The sequence below is a fragment of the Eubalaena glacialis genome, chromosome X (genome assembly GCF_028564815.1).
Source record: "Eubalaena glacialis isolate mEubGla1 chromosome X, mEubGla1.1.hap2.+ XY, whole genome shotgun sequence".
Taxonomy (NCBI): domain Eukaryota; kingdom Metazoa; phylum Chordata; class Mammalia; order Artiodactyla; family Balaenidae; genus Eubalaena; species Eubalaena glacialis.
The window spans coordinates 121319858-121341048 of NC_083736.1; the positions used below are offsets into that span (position 1 = coordinate 121319858).

The 21191-nt window shown below is 42.1% G+C and overlaps 1 protein-coding gene across 1 annotated transcript in view; it reads right to left on the reverse strand.

The window, feature by feature from the left end:
* GPC3 (glypican 3) overlaps positions 1 to 21191 on the reverse strand; it is a 426709-nt gene that overhangs the window by 103047 nt on the left and 302471 nt on the right. Inside the window, exon 6 of the mRNA XM_061177875.1 lies at positions 8687 to 8807. Coding sequence (XP_061033858.1) covers positions 8687 to 8807 — 121 coding nt within the window. The remainder of the gene's footprint in view (positions 1 to 8686; positions 8808 to 21191) is intronic.

Sequence of the window (21191 nt, forward strand, 5' to 3'; positions counted from 1 at the left end):
TCGTGCTGTACCACTTTTTGTTCGAAAAACGAACGGATTAAGTAGGGGCTTCTGCTATGATTGGGAGTACTGTATGTGCTTGCATGTCTGCAAGCATGTTTTGCATTATATGAGAGCCTTTGGAAGCAGAGCAAAGTCACTATACAATATTGATCTGTTCATTTTCCAGTCCCAGCTTTGTCATTTACTAGCAGTATGACTTTGGACAAGTCATTCCACTCTCTTGGCTTTCATTTCCTCATCTATAAAATCAGAGGGTTGGACCCTATGACCTAAAGGCCCCTGAAAACTATAATCCTGCACTTATGTAACCCTGCCCTTTAGCACAGAAACTGGTTAATACTGAATGTGAAAAGTACCTTAAATTAAATCAAAGTTTAGAAACAAATTGAGGGCAGCAAAGGTTGCGTTCTTTGAATGAACTGATCAATAAAATACTGTATATGAGGGTCTATTCTGTATATGCCGCTATGTTGGGTGCTACAGAAGACAAAGAGTTGTATGCAGGATCCCAGACTTAAGGAGCTGACAGTCCAGAGGCAGGATATATATATATTCATAAATATATCTGGGTAAAAGTTGTCTCTGAGTTTCCAAATAGCATTTGAACATACATATACCAATATACTGCTTATAATCCAGGTTTATGGGGGTAGAGAGCAATCCTTTGTAACTGCTTATGTTTCCTGTGTTGCATTTGGTCAGTAGGTAGATGTAAATAGAATATGAGACCCTATGGATTTCATAGATATTTTGGAAATACATTTCTAACTTTGTAAACCTGATAGTCTTTATAATTTGATAGAATTTCCTTTTCATATGTAAAACCTGTCTTCCCATAGCTAACACTTCTAATACTTCCTACTAAAAAAAAAAAAAAGTTTATGGGGCTTCCCTGGTGGCACAGTGGTTAAGAATCCGCCTGCCAATGCAGGGGACACGGGTTCGAGCCCTGGTCCGGGAAGATCCCACATGCCGCGGAGCAACTAAGCCCGTGCGCCACAACTACTGAGCCTGCGCTCTAGAGCCCATGAGCCACAACTACTGAGCCCACGTGCCACAACTACGGAAGCCCGCACACCTAGAGCCCGTGCTCCACAACAAGAGAAGCCGCCGCAATGAGAAGCCTGCGCAGCACAACGAAGAGTAGCCCCCGCTCGACGCAGCTGAAGAAAGACCGCGCAGCAACGAAGACCCAACGCAGCCAAAAATAAATAAATTAATTTTAAAAAAAGTTTATGAAAGAGTACAATACTGCAATGAAAAAAGATCATGTATTTTCCTTCATTGCTACGTCAAGATCACAACACTGCTATCAACAACATTTTGGCCTACCACTCTTGACTCATCTTCCATTTTTTCTTTTTTTTTTTTTTTGCTGTTGTTTTTGTTGGTGTTTTTCACCTTTTTTTTTTTTAATTTTATTTATGTATTTTTGTCTGCGTTGGGTCTTCGTTGCTGTGTGCAGGCTTTCTCTAGTTGCGGCGAGCGGGGGCTACTCTTCGTTGCGGTGCGCGGGCTTCTCACTGCGGTGGCTTCTCTTGTTGCGGAGCACGGGCTCTAGGCACGCGGGCTTCAGTAGTTGTGGCACGTGGGCTCAGTAGTTGTGGCTCACAGGCTCTAGAGCGCAGGCTCAGTAGTTGTGGCGCACGGGCTTAGTTGCTCCGCGGCATGTGGGATCTTCCCGGACCAGGGCTCGAACCCTTGTCCCCTGAATCGGCAGGCGGATTCTTAACCACTGCGCCACCAAGGAAGCCCCATCTTCCATTTTTGAATAATTTAATTTAATGTGCAAGGACTAAAATACATGACCCAATTTAAGTACCTTTAATCCTGTATATTCTAAATAAAGCAAATAGTTCATTTTCAAGAAACTTAATATGAAATACTTGGGAATTCATCTTGGTGCAGTGTTATTAAACTGTACATAGTAATTAAGATATTAAAAACACATGCTCCCCAAAGCCACCAGACACTGTAATTATTTTTCAGGCTATTAAGCAAAATGACAGAAGATTTTTTTTTTTAATGATAAATGTGTTTTGGAATGCATCAGCTAATTCCCTTTTGTTTCATGAAATCATGTTTAGCTCCACAGAATCTAGGTCTGGTATTTAAAGGCCAATTCACATTGTCCTTTTGTAACTCAGAAGTCATTCATTGGCTCTTGTTAACATGCCATTGTATGGAATATTACTCAGCCATAAAGAGAAACGAAACTGAGTTATTTGTAGTGAGGTGGATGGACCTAGAGACTGTCATACAGAGTGAAGTAAGTCAGAAAGAGAAAAACAAATACTGTATGCTAACACATATATATGGAATCTAAGGGGAAAAAAAATGGTTCTGAAGAACCTAGGGGCAAGACGGGAATAAAGATGCAGACATAGAGAATGGACTTGAGGACATGGGGAGGGGGAAGGGTAAGCTGGGACGAAGTGAGAGAGTGGCATGGACTTACATATACTACCAAATGTAAAATAGATAGCTAGTGGGAAGCAGCCGCATAGCACAGGGAGATCAGCTTGGTGCTTTGTGACCACCTAGAGGGGTGGGATAGGGAGGATGGGAGGGAGATGCAAGAGGGAAGAGATATGGGAACATATGTATATGTATAACTGATTCACTTTGTTATACAGCAGAAACTAACACACCATTGTAAAGCAATTATACTCCAATAAAGATGTTAAAGAAAAAAAACAAACATGCCATTGTAGATACTCTGTCTTTCACACACACACACACATTCTGGCTCCATATGGAAATGGCATTTACTAGAGTTCTGCCACACTATTTGTATGTGAAGAAGTGTGACAGACACTGGCACATATTTTCATTTGGAAAGGCCTTTTTTAAAATTTGACTCTCAAAAGGTTTCTCCTTTTGTTTAGAAATTTTAGATCAGTGTTAGCTTTTCTAGCAACCATTGGAGTAGGCTAGCATTTTATGACCCTCACTGGTTTTATTGTGAGAAGACTATGGAAAAAGTTACTCAAAGCATTTTCGATCATGCCCGAGATTCATTTAAAGATTTAAAAAAATTACATACTAAGGTATGTCCTGGGTACTTTTCTCACATGTAACAACTTTATTAATTAACTGATTAAAAGTATAACTTTTGGGTCTTCCCTGGTGGCGCAGTGGTTAAGACTCTGCCTGCCAATGCAGGGGACACGGGTTCAAGCCCTGGTCCGGGAAGATCCCACATGCCACGGAGCAAATAAGCCCGTGCGCCACAACTACTGAGCCTGCACACCTAGAGCCCGCGCTCCGCAACAACAGAAGCCACCGCAATGAGAAGCCCACGCACCGCAATGAAGAAAACCCCTGCTCGCTGCAACTAGAGAAAGCCCGCGTGCAGCAACGAAGACCCAACGCAGCCAAAAACAAATAAATAAACAAACAAATAAAGTTATAAAACAAAATGTGTAACTTTCTATTTCAAAAGTCAGTGTCTTTTCATGACACCAGAGTAATCTTTCAGGCATCTTAAAACATACTTTTCCGGTATTGATGAAGGGGGATTGAAGTGGAGACATTGCACTGTCTGCTCTACATTTAAATTTTTCTTCGACCATTTAAAATCATTTTATGAATTCGAGATAGCTAATCAAAAGTCTGTCTGCTGTCTATAACTCAAACCCAAAGTGCCTCAGTTTCCACACCGTACACTGTGGTGGTCAGTTTTCTAAGACTCTTCCCAACTGAGACTTGGTAAACAACGTGCTTATTCTTTCTTTGCCGCTGATTTTAGAGCTTCAGACCATAGACATTACTATATTAGGGACTTGGAAACCATTAGACAAATTAAGGAGTTTCTGCACATCTTTTATATATGGATCGTGCTAACCATAGCAAGTGTGCCATGGCTTTAAAGATGTCGAAGGAAAGAGCACAGAGACTGAAATCCATTATCCTGGATTCTAGGTCTAGTTCTACCACTTACTATATGAAGATCACTTAGACTTCCAGTGCCCACAGTTTCTTCATCTGGTAAATCTAGGTAATAATGTCTGCTTCTCAGAGTCATTGTGGAGATCAACTTATGTAATGTACATGAAAGAGCTTTACAAACTGAATTGTGCTATGCAAATTTATGGCAGAATTATTATCATTCATATGGAGTCACAAGATGTGAAGACAGGTCACCTATCTGATTCTGGAGGAGGGTGATAAATGCAAAAGTGTTTTTACAGTTTAATGTTTTCATAGCCTAATGAGAACAAGGCAGTAGAACAGAAGAATTGCATGGGGGGAAGGGCAAGTTTAAGTTCCATATGCCCAGGCTGGAAGACTGGTGGGAAGGGAAGAATCTCTGAAAAGATGAGAGGTTACAAAGTAGAAAGGGGTGACCTGGGAACAGGGTGTTTTAAAAAGAGTGGCAGGGCAGAGAATAAAGTCACAAGACTTGTTCACAAGAGGGTGCTGGGTTAAAGCCTGACCTTGAGCCACAAATCACGGAATCACACGGCTGGAAGGAATCTTAAGAGGCCACCTCGTCCACACCCCCGCCATTCAGTAGGGCATTTCAACCATCCCAAACAGATGAGACTTTATCCCACTTTGAATGAAAAGCTCTGACACTAAATGAGCAGGTATTGACTGCTGTGGCTTCAACTGTTTACAACAGGCAGGGAAACAATTTCTGGAATTTCATTTGAACCTGAACTGAAACTGGGGAAAAACAATAAACAAGCTAGATTTTCCTTGGGAACAATAACTTCTGTAGCAGTTTAGGTACTGCTAAATTAACACTAACTACATAGCTACTCTTAGAGAGAAAATATTACCAACAGAACTGGGTTAGAGGACAAACAGCCCACAGCGTCATGTGGGAAAGAATGTATTGTGATCATTCCTGGTATTTGTGGGGTCTTCTCTCCATGCAGGAGCCCTGGAGCAGGATACTAAGAAAAACAAAATTTGGTTTTTTTAAAGCAATATGGCCCAGCAAATTCCAGGACTGACACTGAAGACTTAAAAGAGTTCAATTCCTCTCCTAACACAAGACGATAAATCCTCACACAAGTTAGAAACTGAAAAGGAAATAAAAAGGGTCCTCATTTCCAATCGTGGGAATGTTACACAAGAACTCTGGCTTGGAAGGAGGAGGGGAGGACATTCCACACCTGCAGGCCTTCCAGGAAAGGGGCCCAGGCCTGACCCTGAACCCATCCCCTCAAGGTTACACCGTGGGACTGTCAATATGGAAATAATGTTACATTATTCCCTTGGTGAATATATTATTTCCAGTGCGATCAACAGTAACCATAACCTGAAAGGAGGCAGCTGAGAATTTCCATGGAAGAAAGTGAAGTTATTTTGGGATGTACTCATAAACGGCCTAGCTACAGCCCGTCTGGATGGACACACATGGGCATACGTGCATAGGCAGAAGTATCTCCGCATTTATAGTTGTGTACGTTGGCGCATCCTACTGTAGTTTAATAGATGCAGCACCAGGTGAGGGGCTTAGGAAAACAACATTACACTCCTGGATTCAGCACTCACTTACATGTGAACTGGGGCAAGTTAACTTGATTCTACCTCCTCATCACTAAAACTTTAGGTCAATTTAGCCAGGCATTCAGTGAATCCAGATGTTTGGCAGTGTACAGGAAACAACATCTGGATGATTAATGGAATTTTCAACTGAACTTACTGGATGTTTTGGCAGCATGCCTGCACAGCCTTTAATGGCTTTCTGCCTCAGTTTCCCTAGCTATAAAAAAAGGGACAAACATTATCACTTACCTCTCAGGAGGTAGTGAGGATGAAATAATATCCAAGGGTAACAATGAGTTCCTGAAAAGCATGATTCTTTGACAGTACTATATCTTATACAATTGCAGGCTGGATATTTTTTCCAACATGAGCAGTTAGACTTTTAGGATGTGAAAGCACTTTGAAATATAGTTCAATGCTATACAAATACAACACATTATCATCATCAACATCATCGTCATCCTAACGTTCTTCTTTATGACTTCCCTTAAAGTATCTCAATTTCAGATTGAATCATGGCCAAAATATGAACTTTATCGAGGGTCTGAAAGAAGATATGTTTTGGCCATGTAAAGCAACACAGATGAAAAAAAAAAAATCAATGTGGGTGTTTGGAGCCCAACCAATTTAACAGCTCAATTGAAACAGGTAAAACTGGTCTATCAATGAGAATTAATTGGTTGCTCAATGGTATTTGTAAGGGAACCAAAAATGTTCACACATACATCCATGGCAAACGTAACTATAATGGTGACCTTTCCGACACTGACAATATACACCTCCCTACATATGAAGTGGCTTCAGCTTTTGTGGCTGGAAGTTAGTGTAAAGAGAAAGAAGGAAACAATATGGGAGAGAAAAGAGATGCATCAAAGGGATCTTTTTGATCCACCCAAAATTTGGGTGGCAGAATTAGACTGGCAAAAAGTATTGGAATACTGCTCCTTTGCAAACTCACTCAAGTCCTGCCTATAGAGAAAATCCTGAATGTAATAATCATCTTAACTGTGTCACGCACATGTAATTATATATTTGTGTATATATGTAAAAATGTATAATTATATATAAATTTTATATAATGGGATAATATAAATAGATATAGATACATAGACATAATTTCTCATCCTCATAATAACCTTGTAAGGGACTGTTTTGATAACTCTAAGTACTACAGATGAGAAAACTAAAGCTCAGAGAGGTTGAATGATTTGCCCAAGGTTATATATCTAGTAAGATCCACAGTTGAATTCAGATCCATCTGGATCCAAAGCCCATCTTCTTTTCATGATATTACATGGTCTCCCACAGCATTCATATCAAACATCCAAAGTCTTTACTAAAGGGGCTTGCTATAAATATTTTTAGTGACTATTGGATCATATGGTCTGATGCAGCTTTCCCTTTTTTCACGGTGGGCATCCAGCCACAGGTCTTTCTCTGATAGTTCTTATGAAATCCTTCTTACACTAGCCTAGCCCACCTTAGGCCTAAGCAAACCACCCAAAACTGAGGACAGCATCACTGTCTTATAGGCTGCCTTTTATTTGTATGTAAGCACTTTCCATGCTTGTGCGTCTCCTCCAAGGAAGCTGTGAAAACAGAAGGTTAGACTTGTTTTGAATCCTCAAACTCCCTGGTACCTGGCTGAGCACACAGTAGGTGTTCCTTAACGTCTGTTGACCAAAGAGATCTGTTGACAATATTCTTCATTTAGAATTAGGGGCACAGTATTGGACCCTGAGATTTTAGCCTCACCAGTGCTTGGGTCTAGCCAGTTGAGTGGAGCCACACAGACACATTTGGTCTGAGATAATTTGGAAATAATTCAGACGAGAAATACCGCCACTGTCCCCAGGTAAAGCACACCAGTTCAGCAGTGAGTGGTTTACACTGTGCTCTGAACTCTTCAGAGGTGTGTTTTGAAATAATCATACTATATCTAACCAGGCTTTATAGAACTTAGTGAGGTTGTGAGTTCACCAAAAGAAGGATCTGTTATGCAAATACTGCCACTATCCTGTTCTCAGCAGCAGTAACAACTATTTAGTACTCAAAAGTGTAGTGAATACTTTCACATGCCATTTGCAGTGAAACACACCACTATTAGAAAGCCCTTCCAAACATTTTCAAAATACCGCAAAAATTTCACTGCTAAACTTATATTAAAAAATGAAATCATGCCAGCGTTGTCATACAGAAAGCTCTGTCCTCGCATAAGGATTTTAGTTTCATTAAGTTCTTCCTAGGCTACAAATAGAAGTCAGTGGTGCGAGCGCCTTCCCACCCATGGACCATGGGGTAGGAACACTGTCACTCTGGTATCTGGTGGCATTTCTGATGGCATTTAAAAAATTGTGGCCACAAAGCTATCACAAGCAGATGGTACAACTGACTTCTATTTGTGTCTTAGTTACTAAACTCCTTCTAAGAGGAAAAACTGTGTACAGGTTAAGGGAATCTGTGGGTGTCTTGGTGCATGGCAGTGAGTCAGAAGTTGGCAAGGGTGCAGTGAAGCTGGTCCTCTCGTATCTTGCTGGTGGCAGTGAAAGCTGATACATCCCCCTTGGAGAGTGGTTTGGAAACATGCATTAAAATGCTCATATCCTTTAACCCAATAACCCCAGTATTTTAAGAAAATGATCTAAGATCAGGAGATAGCGCTATGCAGGAGAGGTAGCTTTATTCATAATGGTAAAAATTTGAAGCAATCTGAATGAACAGCAAAAGCAGATTGATTAATTATAATTAATACTTAAAGGAATCTTTTGCGGCCACAGAAAATGATTAATATGAAGATATATGGCAACATGAAAAAGTGTTTCCAATATACTGTTAATTTTAAGAACTAGAAATCACTTGTATACTTCCAATTACGTAAAAAGTCTGTGTGTGATTTTATGAACAAATATTAAAAAAGAACGTGTAAAAATGAAAACAAAATAGACTAGTTGGGTTGTGAGAAATGCTTTTCCTTCCGTTTTCTCTTATATTACAATATTTTCTTTATAATTTAAAAGTGGGGTGGAAAACAAGGGTCAGAAGTCCTTTTTTAGCAGAGAGAATCTTTGAAGAAAATGAACAATGGCTGCCTCTCCAAAAGCCCAAGAATACAGTTTGAACACTGGACATCATCCATCCATCACTTTTTTGCCATTTCCATTTTTGTTGGATATACACATACCTGGTTAATGTGCTTCAGTTTGTCAATAATTTGACTGACCACTGGCTCAGGGCCCTTCATTTTCAGCTCATGGAGGTTGAACTGATTTTTCATTCCATTTCTTGCTGCCTTTTGGCTGTATCTGGGAAACATGAAGGTAAAGAAAAGGTTTGTCACAAGAGAGTTCCAAGCAAAGTGCAAGTTGACTGTATTTGGCACCAGTGGTCAAGCTGACCGCAAGCTCTCTTCAGCCTTCCAACCCATGGGATGACTGCATGGTACAAAGGTAGACCGCTCCAGATAGAGTCTATCTGCAGTAGAGAACGTTCAACAGTCAACAAGTATTCATTCAACATCCTTTTTTTCTAGGTGTTGGGGATACACCAATGAACAAGACAGACAAGGTCTCTGTCCTTATTGTGCCCTCAGTCTAGTGTACAGTCCAGAAGAGCACGCAGAGTAAGAAGAGCTATGCTAAGGGAGCTGCTGGGTCTTGGCCAGGGAAGCACACAGGAAGGTCCTTAACTCTGAGTATGCTTTCTACTCATTTGAAGAAGAAAGACTCTTGCATGTTCTTTACCTCTTCCTTCTTCTCCACTTCTTCCTCCCATCATTTCCTGCAGGTCTGTGAGCTGGGTTGCTTTTCAGGACGATTTCCTAAGCCATTTGCAGCATAAATTATGCCGGCCAGCTTCTGTCTGTGTTCTCCACGGGAAGACAGAACACCAGCTCAAGGGAAGGTTTTGACGTGCTGCCCCCGGATGAGCCATAGGCTTTTGCTTCAGGATTGAAGTTTCAAGGTATCTATGGACATCCTTACCAATGCGAGAATGGGGATATTTACAATCCTGGGTAATTCTGCCTTTCAGTGTGGGGCTTTGGCAACTTCGACTGGGACAGTAATTCACTACTGAGGTGGTTTCTTTGCTGCCCCCATGGTTCCAGACCTCTACGCAGAGTTACTCCTCATCTTGCAAAACAAAGCAAACAAACGCAAAACAGAAACAAGAAACAGATTTCATTTCTTCCTTTATCTTCCATCATGTAGAAAGACCAGAACACTGTTACCAAAGGGGGAAGAGGTTTTTGATCCCTTTTTTGCTTTTTTCTCATCCTGATAATGGAATATTTTCTAAAAGAAATGGAAAAATTTGCAGGTCTTTTGCCCCCACTTTATATATTTTTAAAAAAATTACAATAAAGCAGTCGAATTAAGGGTAAATTCATTTCTTTTACTAATATTTTTAATTACAAAAATAATAGTGCTCATTATAAACAATTCAAATGTACAGAAATAAACAAAGCACACAGCAAAAGTTCTTGTATCATCCTATCCTTCCATGAGAGAACCATGGTTAACAGTTTGATATATATATTCTTCTAGGGGTTTTCACATGCATATACTAACATGTAGCTTTAACCAAAACTGGAATCATACTAGTCATATTGATTTGCAACTTATCACTTAATATATATCTTGGATATATTTCCACGTCAGAACATAAATTGGCTAGATCATAATTTATTTATCCAATCCCTTACTGATAAACAATTGAGATATTTCTAATATTTTGCTAATATAAACAATGCTGCAAAGAACATCCTTGCATACCAATCTTTGTACATTTACATTAATATCTATAAAGGATAAGTTTCTAGAATTTAATCAGTTTGTATTTCTAATCCCAAATTATGACATGCAATGAATCATTAATACTACTGTATTTTTGCACAGCATTTTACAAAGCAGTTTTGTATCACTCAGCTCATTTGAGCTTCTCAACCATAGTGTGAGGTGACAGGGCAGACCTCATTATCTCTTTATTACTGAAAATTTCACAACTTCAGAAGATATTGATCTGACTGTGTTAGATGCTCCCTTCCATAATATAATGCATCTGCCAATATTAAGGACATGCTTTGATGCTACCATGCATGATAGCAGAGGAGGTCAGGAAATCAAGGTCTGACTTTTATAACTGAAAGTCATCTTCTGAGAAGAAAAATATTTTGTAGGAACGTTGAAGAGAACATCTGATTGCATTTCTTCTAAAATGGTAGCCTAACACATTCAGCTTACCTAACTTTAAAAGTTAGTGAATACACAGATCACCAACCATCAAATATCAATTGCCTTTGGGGGCTGTATTAAAGAAATGTAAAGCAACATTCTTTGTTTATATATCTGGCGTGAATCAGCTCCCCACTAGCCTCCTTTTTTTGTGTTCATATATAATGCTGTCTGTTTAAATATAATCTCCCTCTTGATGATACTGCCAACGCCATCTCCTTCTTCTTTACATCTACTGATACCTGAAGCAGAGACCCAAGTCACAGGGAAAGACGTAAGGCTCATTATAAATCTTCTGAAATGAACTTCAGGAATGTGTCCCTAGAGACATTTCCCTGGGCTTGTTCCTATCGAAGCCTGTCGGCCACTTTTATGCCCACTCCTACAAAACAAACCTCTTCCTGAAGTTTATTATCCTCATTGGAATACTGTAAGGACATCTGCCAACTTAGTGATTTTGCCCTGTACTCCCTCTTCCAAATCATTTATAAATATTAAGTCAAATTAGTCCCATAGCTGATCCCTTGCGGCCCTACTGTCTATTTTCTGCCATTCAGAAAAATGCCCCTTTAGCTCTATTTTTTTGTTTCTTACCTCCAAGCCATGGACTTGGTGGTAAGGAGCCAGCACTAAACACTGCTCCCCAATCCCATGGTGACTCAATTTTTTAAAAACAGCTTTGAGTTTAAAAGCTTGCCAAACTTTCTGAAAGTCGAAATAGCATCCACTGTTCTGCTCTGTCCATGTGCTATTTAAATCCTCAAAAGACTCTAGTAAATTAAGCATGGTTTCTGGTTACAGAAGTGTTGGGAAGAGCTGGCCTATGGCTTAGCTCTAAAACTTTATTTTATTTACTCCACGAAGCAGTAACCAAAAGTACTGGTTCGATTGATGTCTATAGCTGCTAAAATTTAGTGGCACTATTTTAAAACTATTCAAAAACTCTGATGTCGCCCTATCCCTTTAGGTGTCTCAATATCTCTCCCCCATCCCCAATATCGTGTTCTGTTTCTTACCTCTCTCTTTCTCCTTAGCCAGACAAAATGTAGAACAGAATCTTAAAAGCCATGAGTGTTAAAATGGAATACTATGCAGACATTAAAAGAACAAGTAGATCTATATGTGTTGATATAGAACCAAATCCAAGATACATTGTAACAAATACAAGTACTGGTTAAGAATGTACAGTGTGATTCTATTTGCGGTAAAAATGGGTCTGCATACGCGTTACTCTCATACACTTTACATGTGTTCAAATATACACAGAAAATTTTTAGATGGATCCCTAAAAGAATGGTAAAAGTGGTTACTTCCAGTGAGTAAGATTTTGGAGGAAGTTTGACTTTTTTCTTGTATGTCCTTCTATGTCTTTTACACTTTAAAATCTTTAAAATAATTTAATTTTTAATGAGCGAAATTTTACATAGTAGTTATTTTTAAGGCAAAAGAAAACAAAATGAAACAACCACAGCAAGAACAAGAAACATCTGGAGACTGTCATACAGAGTGAAGTAAGTCGGAAAGAGAAAAACAAATATCGTATATTAACGCATATAGGTGGAACCTAGAAAAATGGTACAGATCAACCGGTTTGCAGGGCAGAAATAGAGACACAGATGTAGAGAACAAACGTATGGACACCGAGGGGGGAAAGCGGCGGGGGGGTGTGGTGGTGGTATGATGAATTGGGCGATTGGGATTGACGTGTATACACTGATGTGTATAAAATTGATGACTAATAAGAACCTGCTGTATAAAAAAATAAATAAAATTCAAAAATTCAAAAAAAAAAGAACAAAAAACAAACAAAAGGAAAATAAAAAGTGGGCCTAACTCCTATGCGTAGCTCAGGGCCTCTGGGAAATCTTTCTTGTTAATAAGAGTTACGTTGGCCCTCACTAGAGCCCCTGTTTAAAGGTGATTTCTTATGAGAACACATATTTGGGCCAATATACACAATGTCACCCTGGAATTCCTTCACACCTCAGATGGTTATCATCAGGTCACAGATTCTACTTCGTTAGGTTAAACACAGCCTATATGTTTTCTACTCTTCAATGAGGTAACGCTAACCTATTTCAAAAGGATAGTCAATATATTAGCGAGGATGTGACTACGAATGTGCATTATTCTGAGTACCCGCTCTCAAAACGGAGGCAAAAAAAGCCATTCAAGTTCTTACCCACCTTCCCGGCAGACGCCTAAAGTCCTCTCCTGATGGGACTTGAGGGCCTCCTAGAACCACTCTGATTCGTCCTGAACTGCTGCCCTTGCACCCAAATGTATTGTGGGTACCATGCTGGGTCGCTCGTGCTCCTTTTACGTACATGCATTTGCCAGCCCGCATAGTCTGTGAGCTCTCTGAAGGCAGACGCTTGGTTAGTTCTCTTTTGTACCACCTAAAGCACCTCCTGGTGTTGTAATAACACAAGCTGTCAGTACTGAGTGCTTTCTCTGTGCCAGATACTGTTCCAAGCACCGAGGAAAAAAAAACCCTGCATCACCACACCTAATCCTCCTAACAACCCGATGAGATAGACGGTATTATCATCAGCCCCTTCTTGCAGATGAGAACGCTGAGGCACAAAGTGAAGCCACTTGCCCAAGGTCACACAGCTAGTCAATAGCAAAGCTGGAGTTTGAACCTTTGAGTCCATGTCCAGCTGCCTCTGTTCTTAACCACTCCGCTGCTATTGCTTCCTTAGAGATAATGCATGCTGACTAAATATTTGACGTTTCCACACCACACTGCCCCATTGTATGAGACAATTAGCCAGCTACTGGTAATGGTCTACAAGCCTTGCAACAGTGCCTGCAACAACTGCTGTCTTTATCTACTCAGCAGATTCCTGGGCTTGACCTTTAAAAGCCCTTGGGGAGAGTCCTGTGTATGGAGTTTCTTCTCCCAAACAGATATCCAACAGCATCACTATTCAGTGAAATATTTGCATTCTTGAAAGATAAGGTATTGAAGTTAGAGAAATAAGTAATACACCACCACCACCTCGGCACTAGACAAACACCAAAGGTGATCTGAAATCTCTAAGGACAATAGGCAAGTGAATGCTGGAGAATGTCTCCCTGCCTTGCAGCAATGCAACATACGTGATGTAACCCCAGGGAATTTTAGGTAACATGCACGCTCCGAGCTTCAAGGCCAGAGGGACTCAGTTAGGGGTGTCTCTGTAGAGTTGCATTAATGAATTAATTAATTCAACATTTCATTTCCACTCACTCCCTCTGTGCCACTGTTGTACAATGGTTCATGACAGGCTTCGAATGAGGATGAGCCACTGCAGCCGCAATTCTCCTCATCCAGACTGCCTAGGGTGTCAGGAATGGGGACACTGACGGCCATGAGGGATTTTAAGGATGGGTTATCTACTTAGTAATGCTCATCTCTAATTAGATTAATTGTCCTCTCTCCAGAACACTGCTTTTTCCTAAAGCTTTGACACGGTTCTGGCAACGAATACTGGCCAGTGGAGGAGGAAAAGTAGAGAGAAGTTCCTACCTCCTAAATCGATAGTTTTCTTAAGTGGACACGTTACGTGTGATGTCAGAAGTGTCACCTTTAAGCACTACTTGTGGTGTCTCCCTCCCCCACCCAGTGTGGTATCTGCTTAGCACGAAAATGACTGCCTTAATACCAAGCAAACCTGATTTGTGAAGTGAAAGGGGGACATGCCTCTGTTCAGGCAGATTGGTCAGGGATGGGGGAGAAGGAAGAGGAAAACCTGTGCAAAAGCTGTAAAGAGAAAAGGAACCTAATTAAAACAGGACATCTGGGCGTGCTGGTCTTGGGACAGTTGAAGCAAAGAGAGCACTTGTAGAAGAGGAATAGAGTCAAACATGTATAAAATGGGCAATCTCTTCTTCCTGTCTCTGTACTGGCTGAGGCAGCACGGGTGTAGTGGATTCAAATATAGAACATTGAAAATGGAAGCACACTTAAGAGTGCATCTTGTCCAATCCACTCATCGTGTAGATGAAGAAACTGAGACCCTGAGAGGGACTTTCCCAAGTAGTTAGTAGTTAGTATCATAACTCCCACCTTTAGAAGAAATTCCTTCTTTAAAAGGTTCCTTAAATGCACGTTGCTGATTTTGGAGAGAGAAGTTGCTAGAAAATTCACTTTCCTTCTTCTCCTAGGCATTAGACTAGTGGCAAGTATTTGAAAGCAAGTCTTAGAAAAACCAACTGGTCCCCCTCCCCCCACCAATTATTTAATTTCACGTTGCTGCCGGGGTTATAGATGACCTACAAATAAGTTACAGCTCTCACATTCTCAGAGCGCCATCTTATGGAGAGACTGCAGTATTGCAAGTAGCCCTTTACCCAAACTCAGTGATTTATCAGACTGTTTCCTTGGAAAGTACTCTGGCTGCAACAATCACTGTGAAAAAATGGGATAATTTAAAGAGTGTAAATAGCTTTAAAAACACACTAGAGGGACTTCCCTGGTGGCGCAGTGGTTGGGAATCCGCCTGCCAATGCAGGGGACACGGGTTCGAGCCCTGGTTCGGGAAGATCCCACATGCCGTGGAACAACTAAGCCCGTGTGCCACAACTACTGGGCCTGCGCTCCAGAGCCCGCGAGCCACAACTACTGAGCCCACGTGCCACAACTACTGAAGCCTGCGCGCCTAGAGCCCGAGCTCCGCAACAAGAGAAGCCACCGCAATGAGAAGTCCGCACACTGCAACGAAGAGTAGCCCCTGCTCACTGCAACTAGAGAAAGCCCGTGTGCGGCAATGAAGAAGACCCAACACAGGTGAAAATAAATAAATGAGTGAATGAATGAATAAAAAAACTACAACACAGGGTAGAAAACCCTTCTTATTAATAGGCCTAAGAAAATGTTCTTTTTCTATCCAAGATGCAGTCTTAATTTACATAAATGAACAGAAAAATAAAGGTGGAAAGAGCTGAGTTTTGTAAATATGCTTAATAAAGAAAGCAACAATTTGCTTCTCATTTATTTATGCACATATTTAAAGAAAAATGTTTTTCATAATTTTTGGTACAGCAGTACTACTTCAGAGCAAATTTCAGCCAGGAGAGTGCTAGAAACAGATATGACCATCATACTCCAAGAAGTACTTCTCAAACAACAGCCTTTCAGAAATTACAAATAGATTTCAACAGAAAGGAAGCAAAAGGTAGAGAAGAAATCAGGGAGCTGTAAACCCATTTACACCTCATTTAGTGGACATTACCTGCATAAGGGAATAACTGTATTAGAATCTGTTTTCAGCCTATTTTCAAACCTCACTGTGAGGAGAGACTAAAAGATTGGTCTTGGAATATAATCAAGAAGTCATTTAAACCTAGAGGAGCGAAGAATATTTTCCAGATGGTGAGGAAAGCTTGAGCAGTTGATGTCACCCGCCACAGGGAGAAGAGTCTGTGGCTGTGAGGAGCAGCCTCCTGCAGAGATGGGGAGATAGAGAGAAAATGCCTGAGATGGGAGCCCCTGAACGTCTGTCTGAAGAGGTAGACTCTGCAGAGGAGCCCGGAGGTGAGGAGAGAGAAAAGTAAATAAGGAAGCAAAAGTGATTCTTGCGAGAACTGCGGGATAGGCAGAGCCTGATGTGTGGGAACGCTGGTGAGAACTGCTTCCTGGGCTTTGAGCCCTGACCACAAGCGGCCAGGATACTAAGCCAGGGCAAGCAGGGCTGGTGAAGGGTTCTCTGAGGGGTGTCCTTGAGGGGAACATACCAAGGAGGAAAGGAATTTGATCCAGTGTAAGGCTTATAAAAACAGCAAAAAATATGTAAGTCAAAGCTCAATAATTGGGGGTGGAAATGTAACAGAGCAGGGTGTGTGATGGGGATTTATTATTAAATCACCCCAAACTCATTTACCGAGTCCTTCTAGCCCAGAGAAGTAGCCCGGAAAACCAGATGTTTTCTTGTCCCACTGGAGTTAAATGAAAAGGAAATGATCTTTACCTGTTTTGAAGTTAGTTTTGTTTTTTTTTTAAGTTAGATTTTAACTCAAAAATATTTGAGTTGGAAAGGACCCCCGAAATCATTTAGTTCAATGCACTCCTCTTACAGATGGGCAAACTGAGCCCCAGAGAGACCAAGCAGTAGCCGTGCAAATTATTATTGGCAGTGCTGCTGGTGGAACGTGACTGAAGCTGTAACTTCCCCCAAATAGAAGAGCCATGAAGAAGGGGTCAAAGAACAGGTCACACACCTCAACACATGACAACATTGTATGAAAGTAACTGATTTTCAAAATAATGATCAATAATTATTTTTAAGAGGTAAAATTTAGTCTGGTCTACATAGTTTACTGAGACAGCAAAGAGAATACGTTTTAGAAAGGCTGAGTCATGTGGTGGAATGAGCACTGGCCTTGGAGTCAAGACATAGGTTCAAAAGCTGGTACTGTGTGACTTTTGACAAGTAACTAAACGCTGCTGAACTTGAGCTTCCCTATCTGTGAAATGGGGATAATGCCACCTGCATTTGTTTTGAGGATTAGTTGATATAATGAATGTTAGTAAATTGAGATAACATAGGTGAAGTGTTTACAAGAGGGCTCAGCACATCTATGAGAGGGCTGGTATTATTATGTGAAAGCACCCAACACACAATAGGTGTTCAATAAATGTTATTTGGAAGAGGATTTCCTGAGGGAGGATGAATAAACCTTGCAATGAATAGTTAGGGGAAGCTTTAAATCTGCTCATCCCCGCACTGAGAGGACTTAAGAAAGTGTGAGCAGCTAGCACGGTGCAGAGATGTCCTCACAAAGCTTCCAGGGGACGGGGCATCTGAGGCGGAGAACTTACCGGTTAGGACTTCGAATGGTTCAGAATTAATTTTAGTCCACTGAAGAAGAGATTGTTTACCTGTGGCCCGGGGCAGATAGACAAGTTTCCCGAGTGATCAACTTTGGGTGTCAGAAGCCTTTTCACTCTCTCCTCCCACCACATTTCATATTCCTCCTCTCTGTGGCAGAAAAGTCACTTTTTCAAATCTTTCTCTTTGGAACACTGCTTTGTTTGTCCTGGGTCCCTGCGGGGTCTCCAACAAACATCTATTCTTTAATGCAGGGATCTTCAAAATGAAGAATAGGACTCTCGAAGTCCACCTGCAATCACACTTCACTGACCCAAGACCAGTTTGAGGGAGAGGCAAAGTCTGAGTTAGGGAAGAGTGTGACTTGTGAACCTTTTTCTCGCGTTGCGTTTCACAAAGGAAAGCCTCCTAAATGTTGCGTTGGATGTCCTGCTGAACTTTATTTAATGAACCGCCAAAGATTATGAGCAAAGGATAAACTGTTTTCACATGAATGGGTACTGCTGAAATACTTTAAAAGAAAGCTCAACATTCCTGCCACTATTTTGCTGTCAGCTTCTCCTGTCTTAGCCACAGTCATTTACATGCGCTGAAACCTTCAATGTGCAGGATTAGGCCTCCCGAGATCCTGAGCCAATGGTGACAAAGGCAGGAAGGTGATAGCTTAGCTGCCTGGCCCATCAGGCCCCAGTCTCTGGAATTAGTCTTGCTTCTCGGAGCCAGTATTTCATGCTTTTGGAGTGAATCTCAGATGTTCAGGCATGACTTCCTTTTGCCCGCTCTATTCTCCCAGGCCATACGGCCTGAATTCCACCTTGGTTTCCTTGTTTGTATTCACCCCCGAGTCAGTCCTCTGCTTTATCCAGTGCCCAGCACACAGTAGGCAGTCAATAAGCGTCTGCTGAACTGAACTGAACTGAGACTGAAGACCTCACCCGAAGTTCACCTTCGGTGGTGGAGACTCTGACCTATTCGGCCCAGCTCTTGTCAGTCTGTTCCCCTGGGGTCTTCCCCCCAAATCTGCAGCCAGTGACTGAGGACCTGCCTTACACTGGACTTTTGTCTGGGCCCTGCCAGGAAAACCTGCCCCTGTGTCCCACCTGCTAGATTGTGCCACTGTGGAAACTAACAGCTAGCTAGGGAATGGCAGAGTTCCTGCCCGGTGCCCCAGTGAACATCAGTATTCAGGTGGTGGGTCACTTCCCACGTGGGCCAGCCAGACAGGAGAGTTCCCATAGCCCAAGCACCACCCCTTCAGCCTCTGTCCCATCCCCAGGGACCAATCACTGGGCCCCGACACTGAGCCCACCCAAGATACACACCTGCTAGTAATATCAATTTGTATCACAAACCCTTTTCCAATACTGTAAACTTTGGCCCACTTCTGGGCCTGATTTAATGAGATTTTACTGTTGTGAAAACAAATCTTCTAACCCATCTGTTATATTTGCTATGGTCAGGGCAATAACTTCGAGAGGGTTTCAAATCTGATGGTGAAATTTCTAGGTTCTCAGTTTTTGGGGTCAGAGAAAGGATTTGCTGTCTTCCATCAGTATAGAATGCAAATACCCTTTATTCCACACTTACCTATTAAGCATCTACATAGCCCCGTGCTCAGCCACAGAACCCTGACAGTTGGAGGTACTGAATTTTCCAATGTCCTAGCTCACTATCTCCAGTTTGTATTTCATGGACCAGATCCTGGTTTTGGCTTTGGCAAATCTGGTCCTCAGAAAATGAAATCTTCAACTAGTGACTGTGTTGGATTCCCCTGCAAACTTGTGATTGAGAGCATGCAGCTCTACCACTTCCTGAGCCGAGGACACACACAGCAGCCTACATCACATCATGACACCCAGAGAGCTGGCATAGAGCGCCATTGTGGCTGATGGGAGGGAGAAGGAACTAGCAAGAATAAGGTGTTAGACTTGCCCAAGGATGCTGAAAGGTCTGGTCTGAACAAAGTGGAGCTGCCACTTCTGCTGCCTTCTCTTAAAATCAGCCTCAGAGCCCCAGAATGTAGGCTGCAGTCAGAGCCCTGGGCAGCAGAAGGAAACACACTCAACAGGTGTTTGTCTGCTGGAAGACAGTGGCCACGGTGGGCATGGCTAGAGGAACTAGAACACAGCCACGAGCACAGGGGAAAGAGCCTACCACACTGCCGAGGTCTGACTAGCAGAATAGCTCTGCCCTTGGCAGGTCCAAGCCTGGTGCTGCCGCTCTCTAGTTGCCAGCAATAAAACTAAAGAATAACGGAGGGAAGGAAAGGTGAACTGAAGTGTAAACCACCCCCATTCCAACCGCCCCAGTAGCTGCAGGTGCCTTTAGCTCCTTGACTCTTTGCACCTGCTCTCCTGCCGGAACAAGTGGCCTATTGTGTGAGGCTGTACACAGGGAGGTGCTAAGCAAACAAAAGTGACTCTCCTGATCGTAAAATAGATGGGATTCCAGGAAAACTTTACCAAGCCAAATAAAAGTGGTTGTAAAGCACTTGGCGAAACATAAACTGCTACCTACATAAATACTTAATAAAAGCTCACAGCAATGCACACAAGGACAACTAGGTCAAAAATTACCCTAGCTCTCTAGCCCAGAGGGTCTCGGAAAAGAGAGAATGTTCTCCCTCCCTCAGGTTTTCTCAGCCACTTTGTATCCCCCTCTGCTCTTACCTGCCCTTCAGCCCTCGGCACTCCTCTAGATGTATCTCTCCCCTCAATGATATATCTCTGTGGTTAGAGGGCTTCTAATTTTCATTCTGGGTGGTTTGTGTCAAATATTATTAGGAGCAACAGACACTGAATTCCCTTTCTTTTGCTCAGAAGCTCCACTGGGGTCGTGAGGTGCTATGGGGGAAGACAATTTCTTTAAGGTTTAATTATGTGAATTTCACACCAAACTCTCCAGTATCAGAAACTGAGACCTCTGACAACATCTCAAACAGCCAACCTACCTGCTCCCCTGTAGCCCCAAAGATACCTGGAGGATCTCTTCTAATGAGAATGATTACACCCCGGGGCTCCTTTTGAATCGCTTTCACTTTGGTCTGTTTGGGAAGCCATCAGGGAAAGAACTGGAAATTCAAAGTCACTAAGGCGGCTTTATGGCATCCCTCCTCCTCTCAGACTCTTCCCTCCCTCAAATATCCTTGCCATAGGATCTCATGGCCTGTTAGGGCTCGAAAGAGCTTTAGAGGTCATCCTGTCTAACTCCTTCATTTTATAAATAAAATGCTGAAGGGCTGTGACTTGCCCAAGGTCACACAAACCAGCTGGTGGTAGAGTCAAGACCCAGGCTGGACTTCCAGTCTAGGGCTAAAGGGTCTCTACTTGCATGGGCTCCACAGCTCCATAGGGGATACATAGGCAATGGCTTCATCATAAGAGATATCGTGTAGAGGAGATGGAATGGAGGTCATCGGCTCTTTCTCCCAGGAGATGCCACCTTCCGGCCCTGAGAAAATCTGAGAGCACAGAAGCATAGTGCAAGAGGCAGGAAAGGTACTGCAACTTTACTGGGTCTGGACTGGGGAGAGACCAAGGAAAGGATAGGATTTAGCAGCACAGGCCAGGGAAAGCCAGACAGGACACCCATCCCAGGTCTGCTGGACTAGAGAGGAGAGCAAGCTTAGATCAGGGTTTCC